Source organism: Neovison vison, chromosome X, assembly GCF_020171115.1.
Source record: "Neovison vison isolate M4711 chromosome X, ASM_NN_V1, whole genome shotgun sequence".
Classification (NCBI taxonomy): Eukaryota; Metazoa; Chordata; class Mammalia; order Carnivora; family Mustelidae; genus Neogale; species Neogale vison.
Window position 1 is genome coordinate 70,084,542 of NC_058105.1, and position 20,723 is coordinate 70,105,264.

The following is a 20,723-nucleotide window of genomic DNA, read 5'->3' on the forward strand; positions in this document are numbered from 1 at the left end:
CGCAGCCTCCGACCCTCTTTTCTCGGGTACCGGAAGAAGGCGGTTCTCTTTTCGTTCCTAGCGCAGCCATGGTAAGGAGGTTTCTTCGCGAGCTCTCGGGGTCCATCAGCTTCCATCCTTCCAGAGCTGGGGCTACCCGGAGCTCCGGGGTCCCCGCAGGGGGTAGTCGGGGGAAGGCGAAGGCACTGCGACCTGCGGATTGGTCCAGGCGGGCTCGAGAGCGAACTGCGGTGCCGGAGGAAGGGGGAGATAGGTGCCGCTGGCGGGAAGGCCTCGGTGTCTGGCCTGGCCAAGATGCCTGCCCGACCACGCATCGCATCTCCGGCCGGGGCGGAGTGGGGGGATGGATGATGGGTCCGGGGCGGGTGGGTGCTGGGTAAGCCAGGCCAAGAAGCATTTTCTTAGTCGCTGTTATTTATGCATTTATTTATTTAATTTTGGCACGGCCTGACTTGACGTAGTGTGGCTAGTAAGCATGTGTACACGACGTTAACATGCTTCCGCATTTTAAAGTGAAAGCAGTTCTCACCTTGTGCCCTTTAGTACGAGAGAGCAGCTCTCAGCACGTGGTTTTGCTTAGAGCAGGTGACTGTTGCATGCACCAGACACTTTGTAACCAGGTGGTGAAGTTGGGAAAACTTTGCTATGTAACAGAGTAGCAGCACAGATTGAACTCTTGCCCATTTCTGTTGCCGGCTCGCCCCGTGCCACAATGTCCAACCCTTGTCCATTTTGCCAGAAAGGCTTTCTGGAGGTGGGGGGGGGATAGCCTCAAGAAGGGGGCACGCTTTTTTAAGATTTTATTTATGTATATATTTATTTGACAGATCACAAGTAGGCAGAGAGCAGGCAGATGGAGAGGGGGAAGCAGGCTCCCTGCTGAGCAAAGAGCCCGATGTGGAGCTCTATCCCAGGACCCTGGGATCATGACCTGAGCTGAAGGCAGAGGCTTAACCCGTTGAGCCACCCAGGTGCCCCAAAGTGGGCGTGCTTTTAAGCGGTAACTTTGAAAATACTTAGAACCCTCCGCAAAGACAGTAATTCCTAATCTCTGTCCAGCGGAGGGGGGCAGTTGAAGTCGATGGAACCTATAGTATTTGCTACATAACTACGTTTTTGCTTCTGTGCATTTTGTCACTGGCCCCACACTTTCTAACCACACATTTTGCTGGAGAGGCAGCAGGAGACTGAGTTCTTTGAAGAAGTTAAGAGAATTGGTAAGCTGTTCTTGAAACAACTTGTAACCGTTTTAACGGCAATGAAATCTAAAACCCTGAAATTCTCCTTCAGGCTCGTGGTCCCAAGAAACATCTGAAGCGTGTAGCAGCTCCAAAGCATTGGATGCTGGATAAACTGACTGGTGTGTTCGTAAGTATCCTATTGTGAGCATATATGATAAATTGTAAGTACCTTAAGAGGCACATTCAGGGAACCTGTTTTATACTGCTTTATGTACCAGGCATCCCTGATTACTTTCATCTGTAAATTATTTGGGCACAGGATTATGGGTAGAGTGTTCTTGTCGTCCTGTTTTTGAAAGTATTCTGCTACCTAAGTGCACTCCGCCTCTTAGTAGCGCTGCTTCATTCATTCCATATACAATAGTACATTTATGTGGACTCCAAACTCAAATGTTCCTAATGGGCCTGGACCTCTGAAAGGGAAAGATGCTGTAAAGCTTTTTGGTTTGGAATAGTTTTACAAGTTTTGAACACCTCTTGTTTACCCAAATTCTGGGGCTGGTGAACAGACTTGGTGTCTATTTTAATGGATTTCAGGACGTAGGAAGTGGCTTTGAGTGAATCCCAACATACGTTTAAGCTAATTTTAAATCATCTTACAGGCTCCTCGCCCATCTACTGGTCCCCATAAGCTGAGAGAGTGTCTCCCTCTCATCATTTTCTTAAGGAACAGACTTAAGTATGCCCTAACAGGAGATGAAGTAAAGAAGATCTGTATGCAGCGTTTTATTAAGATTGATGGCAAGGTCCGAACTGATATAACATACCCTGCTGGTTTTATGGGTAAGTGGTTGGTGGTGGGCGCTTCGTGCTGGCTCCTTTTGGTTTTCTCTTCCTCTCCAAAATGGCGGTCATATTGAATATTGGTGGGCTTTTTTAATCAGTCATGGAAGTAAAGCATGACCTTGTCCTTCCGTTTCGTTACTAACCTAGCGTAGGGCTGTAAAGAGTCATGAATCATTTCTCAAATTTGCATGTCCTGAAAACAGGGTTTTGAAACATTAATAGATTGGCTAGCTGTCATCATTGGTCTCAGGAGTTCTTGTTCGAATTTGAAATGGGAAGCATAGGGTGGTTTTTCTAGTGGTGTGGTGGTTACTCGGCATGAGGTAGTGGAGCTGTATAGTAACCTTAGTTGCTGTTCTGATGTCAGATGTCATCAGCATTGACAAGACCGGAGAGAATTTCCGTCTGATCTATGATACCAAGGGTCGCTTTGCTGTTCATCGGATTACACTCGAGGAGGCCAAGGTGAGCGTTCCAAACAAGCTGGGTCTTCATTCAGAAAGTGACTTGGTTCTAAGTGAGAGCCTGCAGTGAGTATGTGGGCCTGGTCCATTGCAGTGAGGTAGATAAAGATTACTTAACTTCAGGTATACCTGAAAATAGCCAGTTAAGTTGGATGGGGTTCTGTTGTGTGTGCAGTTTGTGTCATGTTATTAAAAGTCCTGCTAAGAGTGGCATTACAGTTTGTCGCTGGATAGCTAATAATTGATCCTCATTTGAAGTTAACACCTTCAAAGATCGTTTTATTTTATGGCAGAAAAAATTTTCTAGTTTAACAGTGGCTTCCAGGTTGTCTTGTAGAGGCAAGGAGAGTGATTTCTAAGATTTATAAGTACCTAAAGTATGGGTCCTTTTAAGTACAAAGGACCAGAAAACCAATATTTGTCCAATCTGATTGGCCCTTTGTCATGTCTCCATTTGTGGCTCTAGCTTTACTCTGGGGGAAAGGAAAGGTGTTAATGGAGGAGACTGGTCATCCTTCAGGCATTTGTTTGAGATAGTTCCCCTAAAAAAGATTATAGACATTGATTATTTAATCCAGTTTGTTGTAGTGGTTTTACACAAAAGTTTAAGGCCCCTTGAATTACTGGCTATAAATGAAGGTTAATTCAATTGGATGATTCAGTTCCTAATTGCCTTAGCTGCCTTGTTCTCAGCAGGCTGGGTGGTATGTCCAGTGGCATCAAGGTGATTTGATTTACTTGCGGAAGGTCAGGGAGCGAAAGTCCAAGGTCCAAATGCCTTGCGTGAAATGTTTGTTGATTAGGGGAACTGGTAATGCAATTGAAGTTGGTGAGACAAAACTCAATTGTGTGAAAGAAAGAGCTGCCCAGAGGCGCTTGTTAGGGGGCTGATGCAGGTAAGTTGGAGGGGAAAATTCAGGTCACCTCTGAGGCTGAAACAGCCTCTGGAAAGAAGGGTGATCAGCCCATGCACTGAAGGAGTCCCCCTGTTGGTGAATTAGGAGGTTGTAGAGCCTTTGATCCCTTGTACTTGAACAAGTGTGGTACAAGGAAAAGCCCAAACAGGAAGAAGACTACCTTAGAGAGGGACAGCACAAAAGAAATTTACAGGGGGTAGGAAGTCAAGTCCAAGACACCGCTCTGTACTTTGAGAAACCAGCAGTTCCTGTGTAGGGCTGTTGCCTTTAACTGCTGATTGCATTTCTAACACGGTGACTTGGGGTTTCGAAATTACTGTTTGCTACATTGTGGAGCGTGGTGCATGTAAGCCAAACTAAATGTGGTAAACTTGTGTTTCCAGTACAAGTTGTGCAAAGTGAGAAAGATCTTTGTGGGGACAAAAGGCATCCCCCATCTGGTGACTCACGATGCTCGCACCATCCGCTATCCTGATCCCCTCATCAAGGTCAATGACACCATTCAGATTGATTTGGAAACTGGAAAGATTACTGATTTCATCAAGTTTGACACTGGTAAGCAGCCTCAGTGCTACCTGGATGTTCTCTTTATTTTGTCTGGGCATTTCCTTTAAAGCATGGGTATAAGAGCTGTTCATTACTCTTGTTGTTTCCTCTCTCTCTCTCTCAGGAATGTAATCAAGCATTAGGATTTGCACTGTGGCTAGGGTACAGGGTTTGGTTTTGTTTTGAACCCTCTTAGGTTCTGATGTAGACCTAATTAGCAACCAGAGCTGGAGGTTTTTTGATGTAATAAGGGATGGGGAAGGGGCAACTCGTGACATTTGAAGAAATGGGCAAGCAATGTGTAGAACTTCATGGTGTGTCATTTCAGCATGGCTTGGTGCTGATGGGATATGTTCTGAATGGGAGGAGTGGCGGCCTTGGGGAGCTGTGAGGGGTTGAACAGGTTTCCCTTGGGCGGAGGGCAGAAACAGACAGCCAGATTCGTGTAGTATAGTATGTTCACTTCCAGAGAGGCCCTAATGCTTGGAATATTCTGGGCGGATCTTCAGGTGTGAGGGAGAGGGGTGGGGTAAATCCGAAGAGAACCCTGAGAGTCCTTGCTTGGCTAATCTATCCAGAGAATAAATTAAAATGGGAAAAATGACTAATTTTGTCTTAAAGCTGTCTCTTGTCATTTGTCACATCGGGTTATGCGTTGGCATGGTGCCAGGCTCTAAGCAGATTACTTCTTCTCCCCAGGTAATCTGTGTATGGTGACTGGGGGTGCTAACCTGGGAAGAATTGGTGTGATCACCAACAGAGAGAGACACCCTGGTTCGTTTGATGTGGTTCACGTGAAAGATGCCAATGGCAACAGCTTTGCCACCCGACTCTCCAACATTTTTGTTATTGGCAAAGTAAGTCTGGGTTTCCCTGCCCAGATGCAGGGACCACTGGGAGTGCAGCGCCTGGCTCCCAGCCACCTCTGCTGATCCTAGTGGAGAGCCTGTTCCGGGGTAGGGCTCAGCTCAGCACAGTGCGGGGCCAGGGCCAACCTGGGCTCTTGCAGTATCACAGAATCCTGATCACCTTGCTTGGTGAAAAGTGCCAGTGATGGAGTGAATATGCCTTATACTTAGGTTCTTTAATTTGCACCTGTGGGGCTGGATGGGGGTGGTGCTAGTAGTCCACCTTGGACCTGCTTCCGTAATTGTAAATCATTAACTACGAAGGGTTCTGTAGTTTGCATCTGTTTGGGCAGCAGGTTTAATAGGGTGATGCCTGCAGCCCAGGCAGTGGATGTTTCTGCCGAATGGGCATCTGAATGTCTTAAGACTACCTGGCTGTTGCTAAAGGCGCTCAGGCCTGTTTCTTTAAATGAGATGACAGGTGCGGTGTGTGCCAAGCTGCCAGTGGGAGTTAGTGTGTGGTGGCTTGTAATGCTCCTTGTCTTCTCCCGCAGGGCAACAAACCATGGATTTCTCTTCCCCGTGGAAAGGGTATCCGCCTCACCATTGCTGAAGAGAGAGACAAGAGACTGGCGGCCAAACAGAGCAGCGGGTAGAATGGTCCCTAGGTGACGTGATTGGAAGTCTTTATACCTAATTAAAGGTCATACAGCACGATAAATTGTCTCTTTGGTGTTTGTTGTGGTTTGGGTTGGGGTTTTGTGTTCATTTATAGTTGCCTCCTGTTTGATTTACAGCTTGTAGAGTACATTGACTCCTCAGGCAGGCTTAGGCATTCTGTGATACATGGCTAAGATATTTATTCATGAGAGACAGGGAGGGAGAAGGAGAAGCAGACACCCCACAGAGCAGGGAGCTTGACATGGGGCTCAATCCCCGGGATCATGACATGAGCTAAAGGCAGACGCTTAAGCCACTGAGCCACCCAGCCCCCCCTTTATCTTTTTTTAGACTGGACTCCAGGTGATAGGAGGGAGAACACAAAGGTCTTGTCAAAGAAGGAGCAGCAACTAACCCAGGAGCCGGGAGAGCCAGGAGGGCCCAGACTGTTGGCCGAGAACTCATCTGTTCTACTGATTCTTCACTGAAAAAAAAATAATCAGGGCCCCTGCGTGGCTCAGTTGGTTAAGCAACTGCCTTTTGCTCAGCTCGTGATCTGGAGTTCCAGGATCAAGTACCGCATCAGGCTCCCTGCTCAGAGAGTCTGCTGCTCCTGCTGACCTCTCCCCTCTCGTGTTCTCTCTCAAATAAATAAAATCTTTAAAAAAATAATAATCCGTGCCCTCCTTCCTCTGGTCTTCATTGCACTGGCTCATCTTTTTCCCATTCTTGCCCAGATTGATCTCACCCAGGGTGGAAATCTCCAGATGTGGACACAGTGCTAAGTGCGCAGGCTCTTGATAAGAGCACTTCCTTGGACTTAATCTAATGTCTCCAGCTGCCACTGCAGTCCTCCCCTCCATTCCCCAGGGGACTGTAAAAACTATCCTGTAGAAAGGCAACTTGTTCTGCTCCCTGGAGTGTATAGGGTCCTGTCCGGCTTGCCTCTCAATCCTTTTTTAAGATAAATTTTTAGAAGGGGAGGAGTGGAGGGAGAGGAGTCTCTGACAGACTCGCAGCTGAGCACAAAGTCCAATACCTGGCTCCGTCTCCTGACCCTGAGATCATGACGAGCCAAAACCAAGTCAGTTGCTCAACCAACAGCAACCATCCAGGTGCCCCTTGCCTACCAATCTTTTAAGATTTATGTTAGAGGTGGGGCAGAGGTTGAAGAAGCAAATTCTGAGTCCCTACCGAGCACAGAGGCCGCCCTGGGGCCCAGTCCCAGGATCCTAGGATCATGAGCCTGAGCTGGTTTAACCAATTGAGCCAACCAGGTGCCCTGCCCACCATTTTTTCCCCCAATATTTTATTTATTTGGCAGGAAGGCAGGGAGAGCACAAGCAGGGGGAGTGGGAGAGAGCAGCAGGCTTCCTGCTGAGCAGGGAGCCCAATTCGGGCTTGAATCCCAGGACCCCGGGATCATGACCTGAGCCAAAGGCAGACACTTAACGACTGAGCCACCCACGTGCCCCCCCTGCCTACCACTCTTTTGATTGTTTCCCTCCCTACAAGGGGCTAGCTCTCTTCCTGTTCCCCTATAAGACATGCCTTCCAAAAACAAAAACCACCTTTACCTCCTATAGCAGGGCTTACCAACTTTTATACTGTTGGCCCAGGTAACCTGGGGGTGGCTGTCCCATGGATTGTGGTATGTCAGACCACACCCCTGGCCTCTGACTACCGGGCGTTAGAGCATGCCTTCCGGTTCTTCCCAGTTGTGATCCCAGAATGACTCCAGACACAGCTCCCTCTTGGGGAGCAAAATTGCCTGTGTTCTGAACCACTATACTATAGATCCTGCTCTGTCTCACCATCACTTTTATTTAACAGCTTGTTGCAGCGACCTCTCAAGCTTACTAAATGATCCCACCGTGACAGGTTTGGGGGTCAAAACCGTTTTAGACATCTTTATCTGAGGCGTGATGAGCCTGGGTAAGGTCACTTTGCACGTTAACACTGGGCATGGGGAATGGTCCTCCCTGGTGCCCAGATGTGTGGTCCGACAGAGAAGGAGGCCTGCTGAACATCTGTGGCTTGCGGTGTCTTAGCCCCCCACCCCCACCCTGATCCCCGGGGACTGGATCCTGGGCCTGGAGTCAGGAGCCGCAGAATAACAGCAGAATAACGATCTTGTCAACAGAACAGGGCACGAACTAATCACTCAGCTAAAAGAGGTACGGCCCAGGAATCTCCCAAGCCGATTTGGCCCCACAGGGCTTCTCTGCCTTTCATACTGCAGACTCCAGAGCACCACTGGCTGGGGCTTGAGAGCAGTCAAACCCGGGGCCTCAAGACCTCAGCTTAAGCAGGTGAAAGGGGATTTCTGCGAGGACAGGGTCCAACCAAAGCACATCAGGGAATGCTGTGCAAGTGGGCTTGCCAGACCTGTTTCTTCAGTGTGGTTGTCTTGTCAGGAGCGGAGCTCAGCAGGACAGGCAGTTCTGATGAGCCAGGCCAGAAGTAATCTTAAGGTGCCTCTTGAAAAATGAGCCAGGGAGACAGCGAAAGGCCCAAGGGCAGGAGTCCCTAAGTCTGGTGGGTTCTCTTGCCGCCCCTCTGGCTCACTGCCCCGAGGCCGCTCTAAGTCTCAGCCCAGCAGATGATGGAAGTGATTTGAATGTTAGCTAAGGAACCAAAGCAAACGCGGGGAGTGAGAGGCCTCCCAGTTGGTTCTTTCCACCCGCGCAGGGGTTTCCTAGCTGCCTCATCGCCCAGCCATCTTGCACAACAGAGGAACTGGAGTGTTTGGCTGCAGTCCCCTCGCATCCTTTTTTTTTTTTTTAATGTCTCTACATATAAGTTGATTTCTGTCAGGTTTTTAATTCCAGTTAATATGAGTTACCAGAGTTATATTAGTTTCAGATGTACAATCTAGTGATTCGACAATTCCACATGGTACCTGCTGCTTATCACAAGTGTGCTCCTTAATCCCCATCACCTGTTTCCCCCAACCCCACCCCCACCTCCCCTCTGGTAGCCAGCAGTTTGTTCTCTAAAGTTAAGAGTCTGTTTCTTGGTTTGTCTCTCTTATTTTTTTCCCTTTCCTCATTTGTTTCTTAAATTCCACATATGAGTCAAATCATGGTATTTGTTTTTCTCTGACTTAAACTGCTTAGCATGATACACTCTAGCTCCACCCACATCGTTGCAAATGGCAAGATTTCATTCTTTTCTTATGGCTGAATAATATTCTATTGTGTATATACACCACATCTTTATCCATTCATCAATCCATGGACACTTCGGCTGCTTCCACAACTTGGTTATTATAAATAATCCTGCTATAAACTAGGGCTGCATATATCACTTTGAATTAGCGCTTTTGTATTTTTTGGATCAAGACCCAGGAGTTCAATCTCTGGGTCATAAGGTAGTTCTATTTTTTTTAAGTTTTTTTAAATCTATTTATTTGACAGAGAGAGAGGTCACAAGTAGGCAGACGGGGGTGGGGGAAGCAGGTTCCCTGCTGAGCAGAGAGCCCGATGTGGGGCTCCATCCCAGGACCCTGAGACAATGACCTGAGCCGAAGGCAGAGGCTTAACCCACTGAGCCACCCAGGTGCCCCTATTTTTAACTTTTTGAGGAACCTCCATACTGTTTTCCAGAGTGGCTGCACCAGCTTGCATTCCCACCCACAGTGCGCGAGGCTTCCTTTTTCCTCACATCCTCACCACCATCTATTGTTTCTTGTCTTGTTGGTTTCCACCATTCTGACAGGTGTGAGGTGATAGCTCATTGTAGTTTTGATTTGCATTTCCATGCTGGTGAGTGATGGTAAGTGATGGTGAGTGATGATGAACATCTTTTCATGTATCTATTGGCCATCTGGATGTCTTTGGAGGAACGTCTGTCCATGTCTTCTGCCCATTTCGTAAATGGATTATTTGGTTGTTGGGTGTTGAGTTGTATAAGTTCTTTACATATTTTGGGTACTAGTCATTTATTGGATAAGTCATTTGCAATTATCTCCCACCCCATAGGTTGGCTTTTAGTTTTGCTGATTGTTTCTCTTCACTGTGCTTAAGCAAACAACATTTTAAATGTGTTTTGTTTTTTATTTGTTAAAGTAGCACAGGAATTTTTTTTTGTATTAGCAACTGGCCCTGATGTGGGAAAGATTTCCATCCTAACAACCAGGTCGTATGGGTATACTTCGCTAAAGCAGCCCGAAGATCATAAGACTGAGCTACAGATTTCCAAATAAAATGGCTCATGTCTTTGTAGGCCTTCCTAAGGCTTCCGGTTTGATTCATAAAATCTTAGAGCTGGAGGGAAACTTAGAGATCATTTCAACTGGGAGGCAGACAAATGGTTATTGAGATGAAACTGACTGAGACAAACAGACCTTTACTGGATTTGGCTTACTTCCCTTCTGCCTTCAGTGGGCTGGGCCTCATGCTTCAGTCAGAGAACAGTACAGCACAGCTTTGAGAACAAGAAAAATACAGGGCACCTGAGTGATTCAGTTGTTAAGCATCTGCCTTCAGGTCAGGTCCTGATCTCCAGGTCCTGGGATCCACATCAGGCTCCCTTCTCAGCAGAAAATCTGCTTCTCCCTTACCCACTCCCCCTGCTTGTGTTCCCTCTCTCGCTGTGTCTCTCTCTGTCAAATAAATTAATTAATTAAAGAGAACAAATAGATTACAAACAACTAGGATTTATGTAGTACTTAATAGTTTACAAAAAGTCATCTTGATTTTTTGTAAGATGTTATTTATTTATTTGAGAGAGAGAGAGAGAGAGAGAGAGCAAGAGGGAAAGTAAGAGGGGGGGGTGGGGAGGATCAGGCTCCCCACTGAGCAGGATGCCGGAATACCGGACTCAATCCCAGGCCCCTGAGATCAGAACCTGAGCTGAAGCAGCTGCTTAACCAACTGAGCCACCCAGGCGCCCAGAGAGTCATCTTGATTTTTTTGATATCTCAATCCCGTGTTCCTGCTCTAAACCAGACTTTACAGAAAGAATGATATCCTTCTGACTGCCTCCTGATCCACTCCAATCAGTTCTATCCATAGTCTTCCCCATCTCAGGTCATGGCAAACTGTCTTAACCAATTACCTAAGCCAAACACTTTGGACATGTCTTGATTCATCTCCCTTTCTCACATGCCACATGTAATTTTATTAGAAAATCCTGTTGGTTCTACCTTCAGAATATATCCTGAATCCATATTTGGTGATATTTAGAAATTATTGTTAATTTTTTGTGAGATAATCATGAAAACTTTTCCAGAGATACATACTGAAGTATTTGTAGAAGAAATGACAAGCATCTGGAACTTGCTTTAAAATAATCTAGTGAGGGGCGCCTGGGTGGCTCAGTGGGTTAAGCCTCTGCCTTCCGCTCAGGTCGTGATCTCAGGGTCCTGGGATCGAGCCCCGAATCAGGCTCTCTACTCAGCAGGGATCCTGCTTCCCCCTCCCTCTCTGCCTACTTGTGATCTCTCTCTCTCTCTCTCTCTCTGTCAAATAAATAAATAAATATTAAAAAAAAATAATCTAGTGAGTGAGGAAGACCAAGTAAACAAGATTGACCATATACTAATAATGTTGAAGTTGGGCAGTGATTACATGGGATTCATTTTACTAGTTCTACTTCCGTGTATGTTTGACATTTCTCACAATAAACTTATAAAGGAACAAATAAATAGTATGATGTCTGCCACCCCAAATAATATTGGAATATTTCTTTTTTTTTAAAGATTTTATTTATTTGTCAGAGAAAGAGAGCACAGGCAGGGGGAGTGACGGGCAGAGGAGAAGCAGGCTCCCTGCTGAGCAAGGAGCCCAGTGTGGGGCTCGATCATGACCTGAGCCGAAGGCAGATGCTTAACCCACTGAGCCACCCAGGGACCTTGAGAATGTTATACTATTTAAACAATAAATAATAATAACAGAAATGTTCTCAAGAGAACAAACATTGTTTAACAACAACAGAAAGAAGAAACTTTCCAAGAGCCAACAGTTTTTCAGTTTATTCCTGGGGTTTTCCTAGGGATATACTCTTACATTTTTCCTAGCTGTTCTAGCAACCATGAACAGGTATAAAAATCACTGGTGTGCTTGTAAATGTTAACAGCCAACTCTCTAAAAAAATGTGTACATATACATGTACACAGGTTTATGATGTTTCACTGATACAAAGGATGTATAACACAATTTGCAAATAATAATGAAATAGGCAATTCTCTTCATTATGCATTCCATATAACTATAACCAGCTGGGTCTCACAGATTGCTTTCTTTGATCTTTGCCAACTTCTTATAGCCATATCAATCTACGATTACAGTTACTATCGACTAAGAAATGTAGTTCTGACAAATATTTCGGTCTGTGTTAACACATGAGACAAAAGTGAAACAACAAAGACATTCATAAGAACGTCATTCATTTGTCAACGACGTGAGCAACTTCTTTGCTGACTCAGATAATAGTTCCCAAATGCGGAGAGAATATCTCCTTAATTTTTTGTACTAGTCCTAATGTATTGGCTACAAGATACAATGCGCTTGAAGTTTAATCTGTATTTTAACATTTTCTCCTTTGCTTCCTTAACTCTAGACCATCAGCAAAACAAACCCTCAAGTCCTGAGCATAGCGTTTGCCAGTTTCAAGCTACCACTGTGATGTCACTGAACAGGGAGCTGGGTGGAGATGAGCAGCAGCCCCCCATTCTATAGCATTTCCACAAAGTATATACAATAGGCATAAATAATCTCGAGTTCATCAAGGTAATAGTAAAATGTAAAATGATTAGGAAGTAATAAGCATTTAGTATTTATTTATTACTTTTGCATTTAATAGAATTTGCTGAATTCTAAGTTTATATATTAACATTTAAATATAGCTTAAATATTTATATTTTTTACATTTCTAACAGTGTCTGTTTTTAACATATGGCTCAGAAAAGTCCTGAAAATGTAACAGTCAGCTCTCAGGAGCTGGTATGAGCCAGCACACCATGTGGGTCATGCCAGAAGACCCAGCTGGCTGCACTGGTCCTGTTGAGTGTGCTCCCCACCACCCCTTACACATACCCTCCTTCTCCATCCTCTCAGCTACCTGTGCCATGGGCAACTTCCTCTCCTCCCACCCAAGTCTCTCCGCCACACACTGCAGCCCAGTTCCTAGACCCTAGCTTGAATTGTGTCACTTCCTCTTCAAAACCTCTTGTTCGAAAGCATTGCCTATGGGTACCTGGGTGGCTCAGTTGGTTAAGTGTCTGCCTTCACCCCAGGTCATGATCCCAGAGTGCTGGGATCAAGTCCCACCATCGGGCTCCTTGCTCAGTGGGGAGTTTGCTACTCCCCCTGTTTGTGTGTGCTCTCTCTTGCACATGCTCTCTCAAATAAGTAATAAATACAATATTTTAATTCTAAAAAAACAAAAAGCACTGCCTATAGACTCAGGTCCAGATTCCTTGGGCTATCCTTGCAAGCCATCTCCATTGTGGTCCTAAGCTATTTTCTCGATAGAACAACACAGTATCTCCCAATTCCCAGGTCCCTAATCACCACAACTTATTTCTTGGACCATCAGACCCTCATAGTCTTCCTCTTGGAAGATCCCCAAACATCTCAAACTTAGCTTGTTTTTAATTTTTTTTATTTTTTAAGATTTTGTTTTATTTATTTGACAGAGAGAGACACTGAGAGAGAGGGAACACAAGCAGGGGGAGTGGGAGAAGGAGAAGTAGGCTTCTTGCTGAGCAGGGAGCCGGCTGCGGACCTCCATCCCAGGACCACAGGATCATGACCTGAGCTGAAGGCAGACGCATAACAACTGAGCCACCCAGGTACCCCTAATTTAGCTTGTTTTTAGAATTCATCCTTTTTTTCTCCCTCCCACCCCCATAGTGCTTCTGTTTCTATAGTCCCTGATTTTCTCTCAGGCCTTCAAATTTACATTGTTTCCATCTCTCTTCATATTCTCTTTTTTAAAGATATCTGTCTATCTATCTGTCTATCTATTTAGAGAGCATGAGCAGTGGGAGGGGCAGAGGGAGAGGGAGAGAGAGAATCTCAAGCAGACACTGCACTGACCGCGAAGCCTGACATGGGACTCCATCTCACAACTCTGAGATCATGACTTGAGCTGAAAAGAGTCAGACACTTAACCAACTGAGCCTCCCAGGTGCCCCTCTCTTTCATATCCTTTTGACCCTTTTTTCTTCCAGGAACTTCTTCCACTCTCGGCCGTCCTTCAGGTCTCAATTGAGGTATTGTTTCCTCTGGGAAACTGCTGGGAAGTGCCCTCAGCACTCCATTTCTCTGTTCTTCCCATCCTAGATTCTACCTCGGTGTATTAAAATGGCCTATTTAGGGGGACCTGGCTGGCTTAGTCGATGGAGCACGTGACTCTTGATCTCAGGGTTGTGAGGTCAAGCCCCACATTGGGCATAGAGCTTACTTAAAAAAATTGTCTATTTAATAATTATCATATGATCTCTCTGATAAGAGGAATTTGAGAGGCAGGGCAGGGGGGTCATGGAGGGAAGAGAGGGAAAAATGTAACAAGATGGGACCAGAAAGGGAGACAAACCATAACCCTCAGGAAACAAACTGAGGGTTACTGGATGGGGTAGGGGGGAATGGGTGGCTGTGTGATGGACATTGGGGAGGGTATGTGCTATGGGGAGTGCTGTGAATTGTGTAAGACTGGTGATTCACAGACCTGTACCCCTGGGGCTAATAATACATTGTATGTTGATTTAAAAAATTGTCTATTTAATTGTCTGTCTCCCTCAAGAGTTTGTGAGGTCCACAAGGTTAATCTTGTTCCCCACTGTAATCCCTACTATCTAGCCCAGTTACTAGCGTGTTGTGGGTGCTGAACAAATGAATGAACAAATGAGGAAGAGGTATATCCCGCAGTTCCCCTACAAACCCTCCCCCCTCCATCTGTCTTGTTTCCTCACTGTTTCCCCAAGCACACTATATATTTTTCACTTCCAAAAAAAAGGAAGCCAAAGTTTTTGCTTGTGCTTAAGGGGACAAGGTCAGAAAATGTCACCCTCTGAAATTAGAACTAATAGAATCAACATTGAATAGATGAAAGCAGCCATCTACAAAATAATCCACTTTAAGGGTTGGTTTGTAAATGTGGTACCAGTGAGGCGAGGGCACTTCTCAGGTCTCTATGGTGATCAGCGTGTTGCCACAGGCTGGAGATCTGCCAAATATAAAGAAAGTGATAATGTCAATCAGTTGTAACCTGATTGTTAACGATAATGCTGTATAAGCAGGAGGCCCCTTGTGTCCATGGGGTCTTGAAAAGACTTGAGCCAAAGAGCAACACATTTTCTGTGCGTGATCATCATCGAGCGCCACATGTGGTCTTGTACAGTTTACAAAGCACCTCCATGTATTACCTCAATAAATCTCCATGATGACCCCACCAGATGGACCTTAGTCCTCATTTTAAAGATGACAGAAATGAAGTTCATTGCATTTGAACTTCATTTTTGAGATGAATCAACTTGTCCTAAATCTCTCCCCCGCCCACACACATTAATACCCATACCTTCACCAAGCCCACAGAGCATGAGATGGCTATGAACCCAAGGAGAGAAATACCCCTAGGGCAGAGACAGAAAGTTCTTGCAGTGACCAGTTGGTTAAACCACCTGCTTTGGTTCATTCTGATTCTGTGTTCTCAGGTAGCAGCTTTTAGCTCTGAAGAGTTTTGGCTCAGGGCCTTGGACCCCATGAAGGGAGTTAGGGGGTGTGGCTAATGAGGGGGGCATGCAGACAGACTTCAGCAAACATTTATTAGACAACTACTCTGTGCCCAGCGGTGCTAAGAGCATGGTATGTAATGGTGAATAAGACACAGAGCTCCTCAGCAAACTGACAGCCTAATTACAGGAGTGTGACAAGAAATACAGCAGTCCCTCCTTAACTTTTCTTTCTTAAAGATTTTTATTTATTTGTCAGAGAGTGAGAGAGAGAGACAGAGAGAGAGAGAGAGAGAGAGTACAAGCAGGGGAAGGCAGGAAGAGGGAGAAGCAGGCTCCCCACTGAGCAAGGGGCCTGATGCGGGGCTCTATCCCAGAACCCCGGGATCATGACCTGAGCCAAAGGCAGACATTCAACTGAGCCACCCAGGCATCCATCCCTATTCCCTCCTTATCTGCATGTACCTATGATAAAGTTTAATTCATAAAGAAATAGTAAGAGATTAACAACAATGAATAAATAGAACAATTACGGAAATATTCTGCAATGAATATTATGTGAATGCGGTCTCTGTCTCCCAAAATATCTTCTTGTACTGGACTCACTCTTCTTGTGATGATGTGAGATGATAAAATGCCTGCATGATGAAACGAAATGAGGTGAGTGACGTAAGCACCTTGACATAGCGTTAAGCTGCTATTGACCTTCTGATGCTGTTAGGAGGACCATCTGCTTCTGGACCACGGGCAGCCTTGGGTCACTGAAACCGTGGAAGGCAGAACTGCAGATAGACTGACACATACAGTATGACAGAGGCTCTAAAAAGGGAGGGCAGGTGCTCCGCAGGCCAATGGAAGAGCCATCTTCAGTGGTCTTGGGAGGGTCTGGGCAGGCTGCCCAGAGAAATCAATGCCTGAACTGATCCTGAAAGGACTTAGCAATACAAAAAGAGGTTGGAGGAATCAGGGTGGGGAGAGAAAAATTTAACAGGGAGACAGAGTGAGAAAACTGGGGGATTGGGTGGGTCGAAGTATGTGACAACAAAAAGAAAGGGAAGAGAGGTGGGGGGGTTGGGAGAAGTGCAGCTGGAGAGATAATCATAAAAGCCAACTTAATATAATCATAATGTATAGTACAATTTAACAAGAGCCATGATGTCATGAACAATGATTATTAATCATTAGTTGATTAAATCAGTAATAGTGTATATGGCTGGTACGGATGACTTTATACTTCTCTGATCTGACCATCAGTGACTGATTCATGCACCTCTGTGTGGGGCACAGAGCTCAGCATGGGACTCACACCCTCACAACCATCCTCCTGCCTAGGAACTGTTCTGTCCTACCAAGCAAGTGAGAGAATTGCAGGTCAGAGAGGTGAAGAGTGGACCAAAAGTCACACTAGCTGGTTTAGCATCAGGACTGAAGTTTAATATAAACTCCAGAGCCCATCCTGGAAAATGGCTTGCTTAATAGCACAGTGCTGCATCAGGGCTGTATAGGAATGTCAACTTAATCCTCATAAAAATAAAGAAATCAAAGAGCTCTGGGTTTTTGTTAATGTCAATTATTGTGTTAAGTTGAGTTTTAAAGAATTCACCCTGGGGAGTGCCTGGGTGGCTCAGTTGGTGAAGCATCTGCCTTCAGCTCGGGTCATGATCCCAGGGTCCTGGGATGGAGCCCCACATGGGGTTCCTGCTCAGTGGGACCCTGCTTCTCTCTCTGCCCCTCTCCCTGCTAGTATGTGTGCGCTCTCTCTCTGTCCCAAATAAATAGATAAAATCTAAAATAAAATTAAATTAGAAAAGAACTCACCGTCACCCTGGCTGCGGGGTGAAGGATGGATTGGAAGGGGGAGAATAGAGGCAGGGGAGCAGGGGGTGCAGGGAGAAGGCTTTTGCCTTTTACTTCATCTCTCTGATGGTTGTGGCTTGCACTGGGGAGGTGGCGGTGGGGATGGAGAGAAGGGAGCAGATTCACGAGATAGGTAGGAGGTAACATTGACAGGCCCTGGTGCCTGATGGGATGTGGGCAGCGAAGGCAAAGAAAACTTGAGGATGACTCCCGGGGTTCTGGCTGAAGAGGTGGATAAATGGCAGAGCCGTTCCTCAAGAACAGGGACACAGAAGGAGGAGAAGGTTCTGAGGAAGAAGACACCCACTGAGTTCACACTGCAGGTGGAGCACTAGATCCACGAGAGACACAAAGTCAGAGAGATGGTTTGAGAATTCAGAGAAGGGATCTGGACCAAGCGCCAAGGATAAAGAAGGTGATTCCAGTCATGGAGGGATGAGGTCCCCCAGGTGCGCAGGGTGAGAAAGGTGAGGGCAGATGAGCACCACTGTTTGGGGGAGGAGTGAAAAGCCTCCAGAAGGCACTGTGGAGGGTCTGCTTGCTCTCCTGGGAGGAGAAAGGTGGTATGCCTGAGACAGAGTTGGGACTTAGAGATGCCTCCCCAAAGAGAGTCGCTGGGCAGCCCCATTGCCGATTTGAGCCCTCGTGTAGTTTTCAGTGAGGATGAGGGTTTGGGGCTGCCTCTCTACCCAGGGTGAGGGCTGCTGAGAGCCAATGCCATTCCCTCAGCTGATCCCCATTCCCCTTGGGATATGAGGATCTCACAGGGTTTGATCCAACAGCTTGAAGAGACGGTATAGCATTGTAGCGGAGCATAGGGCCTTTGCAGCAAGACTGCCTGTGGACAAGACCTTGACCAGCAGCATTTGCCCTCTGTTTAATGGTAGGCAAGTCACTTCACTCCCCTGAGTCTTACCTCTCCCATCTATAAAAGGAGGATAATAATTATACCAACCTCACAGGGTCTATTTGGAGGATAAAATGACCTAGAACATTCCCTGGCAGGTAGTAAACGCTATTGAATGTTCCCTGCTCCTGGCCAAGAAGAATGTGTCTGACCTATTACCGTTTCCAAATCCATATTCTCCAGGGCCCAGTTGCTCAATAAACATGCTGAGGGCATTCAAAAAGCAGGAACAACAACAAAAGTGTTGGGAGAAAGCATATGACAGTTGATATTTCAAAGGTCTCCATCAAAGTAGTCATCACAGGAAAAATCAGAACTTGGTTGGACTTTCTTCCCCTTTTTACATTTGGTACAATTTTTCCTCTGAATCACCTAATGATAATTGGTAGCATTAAGTGTGGAGTCGGGGGCGGGGGTCAATCCGCTCTTCTCAGTACTTAATGCCTCTGAGTCACAGTCTCTGATAATCCCATTAGAGCCTTTCATCAAGCCTGCAAAGAAGTGTCATTTATATCCTTCTCTGTGGAGGTGGAAAATAAGGCTCAGAGAGATCAAGAACAGGCATGGGACTGGATGGGAACCCAGGCAGATGTTGTCAGAGCCTCCCATGAAGTGAGGAGATTGGATGGTTCATGGTTCTGGGGGTTGGGGGTGCCAGGTCCTGGGGATGGGCTTATTTGTCCCATGGAAGAGGAATTCGTGCTTTCATGCAAGAAGTAAGGCAGTAAGGGGCCCTAGGCAAAGGGAAAGATGGCTCTTGAGGCCTTTTGGAAAGTCCCCTCCTTGGGGGCCATATGTTTGCAATCAGTGTGTGTATGGCCAGAGTTGGTGGCGGCGGCGGGGTGGGGGTGGGGGTCCCCTGTCTTGGCCGGTAGCCAAGCCAGATGTTTGTTATGTGACTCCTCATAGCACAGAGCTCAGTCAACCCCTCGCGGAGCTGGGAATTTGTATGCCATAGTTACGGCCAAATTCGTCCGGTAACTGAGAAGGTTTCAAAAGTCCTCTGAGCCAGGGCTGGCCTAAGGCAGAACCAGGGAGGCTGGAGGCCGGCCTCCCACCCCCACACACACCATCCCCTTTCTTTGCACACGACTTTCTTTCCCTTATACTTTCTCCATGCTCCAGTGCTCCCTGTCTTCCTGCAGCTTTCCTCACCCCAGGACTTCCACTAAGGCCTGCCTGGCCAATGGCTTCATTCCCCATGTCCCACTTGTTATGAAGAATGAGCCCTTTCGCCCCTCTAATTTTTTTTAAGTTAACTCTTCCCCCAACGTGGGGCTTGAACTCACGGTCCCTGAGATCAAGAGTCAAAGGCCCTACAGACTGAGGCATCCAGGATCTACCCCCAACAAAACAGCACTCATCCTTTACGGTCCCTAATCTTGGTTCTACTTTGAAGCTTCTCCAACTTCCTCAGAAAGAGAGGGACAAGGGGGCAATTGCTCAGGGAGCACCTACTCTGTGCCAGCCATGGAACCTGGGGTTTTATATCCCTCCCCTCGTTAAATCTTCAAAACAGCCCTGTAAGTTTCTGCAGGAGAGGGAACCTGGGTTCAGAGATGGCAAGCAACTCGCCCAAGGTCATACAGCAGAAAAGGATGGGGGTGGGGGGAGCTCAATTTAACTCCTCAGTCCCCATGCACTTGAACTCTCTCCAGTTCATACCTTGATACCTGTCCCAAGACATGTTCCCTCTTGATCGTCTCTGACTCGTCTCTTTTCTTTTTTAAAGATTTTATTTATTTATTTGAGAGAGAGAGAGAGAAAGAGCACAAGCCATGGAGGGGGGCAGAGGGAGAGGGTGAAGCTTACTCCCCACCGAGCAGGGAGCCCAACATAGGGCTCAACCCCAGGACCCTGCAATCATGACCCAGCTGAAGGCAGATGGTTAATCCACGGAGCCACCCAGGTGCCCCTTCTCTCTCTTCACCCCACCACATTCTGATCCGTCAGCAAATCCCATTGGATCTACCTGCAAAATATACCCAGAATTCACCACTTCTTATCATCTCCACAGGGCCACCCTGGTCTAAGCTCCCATCACCTTTCACCTGGATTGCCGCAATAGAATAGCCCCTAGCAGTGTGCCTGCTTCACCCTTGACCCTCACCACCCTTCCTGCACACACGGTCTATTCATTACTCAGAAGCTGGCGGGATCCTACTGAAACATAAGTGCAAATCCTGGGTCTCCACCTCAAAATCCAGCAATGGCTCTCCCTTCACTGGTAGTATCCATCCTCATGTTGGCCCACGTGGCCCGCGTGTTCTGTCACTGCCTCTTTCCTTGCTGTCGAGACTTTGCTTACTCTGCTCCAGGTAGCCTGGACTCACCACCACTGTACCTCCGACACACCAGACAGGCTCTTGCCTCAGTGCCTTTGCACCTACTCTTCCTTCTGCCTGGAAGATTTTGGAAATCCGCATGGCTTGCTGCCTGATTTCTTTCTTTCCTTTTTTTAATTTGTTATTTTTTAAAGATTGTATTTATTTATTTGAGAGAGAGCACAAGCGGGGTGGGGGCAGAGGGAGAGGCCTCCCCACTGAGCAGGGAGCCTCTGCGGGGGCTCCCATCAGATCCCAGAATGCTGAGGCCAGGACCTGAGCCAAAGGCAGACGCTTAACCCACCGAGCCATCCAGGAACCCCTGCCTCACTTCTCTGAAGACTTCATTCTAATGATACTTTCTCTGTGAGACTTTCTCCATCGCCTCCTTTAAAGTGGCAACCCCCAGCCCACCAACACTTTCTATTCCTACTCTCCTGTCTTATTTTTCACTTGTCAGCAACTATGGCCACGCCTCTCATCACCAGGTTGTG

The 20,723-nt window shown here is 46.6% G+C and overlaps 2 protein-coding genes across 2 annotated transcripts in view; one reads left to right on the top strand and one right to left on the bottom strand.

The window, feature by feature from the left end:
• The first annotated feature begins 3 nt into the window (after positions 1–3).
• On the top strand, positions 4–5,523 carry RPS4X (ribosomal protein S4 X-linked). The gene is made up of 7 exons (XM_044234937.1): positions 4–71; positions 1,291–1,368; positions 1,844–2,024; positions 2,395–2,492; positions 3,792–3,963; positions 4,654–4,811; positions 5,357–5,523. Exons 1-7 carry the CDS (start codon positions 69–71, stop codon positions 5,456–5,458), a joined length of 792 nt encoding a protein of 263 aa, XP_044090872.1. The 5' UTR covers positions 4–68; the 3' UTR covers positions 5,459–5,523.
• Positions 5,524–14,546: 9,023 nt separating this feature from the next.
• Positions 14,547–20,723, bottom strand: part of PIN4 (peptidylprolyl cis/trans isomerase, NIMA-interacting 4) — a 53,336-nt gene continuing 47,159 nt past the window's right edge. Inside the window, exon 4 of the mRNA XM_044234465.1 lies at positions 14,547–14,636. Coding sequence (XP_044090400.1) covers positions 14,547–14,636 — 90 coding nt within the window. The remainder of the gene's footprint in view (positions 14,637–20,723) is intronic.

Excerpts from the sequence above, each read along its gene's own strand:
- RPS4X (XM_044234937.1), top strand. Across the intron at positions 1,369-1,843 it reads ATAAACTGACTGGTGTGTTC|GCTCCTCGCCCATCTACTGG; the intron begins GTAAGTATCCTA and ends ATCATCTTACAG. Across the intron at positions 2,025-2,394 it reads ATACCCTGCTGGTTTTATGG|ATGTCATCAGCATTGACAAG; the intron begins GTAAGTGGTTGG and ends TTCTGATGTCAG.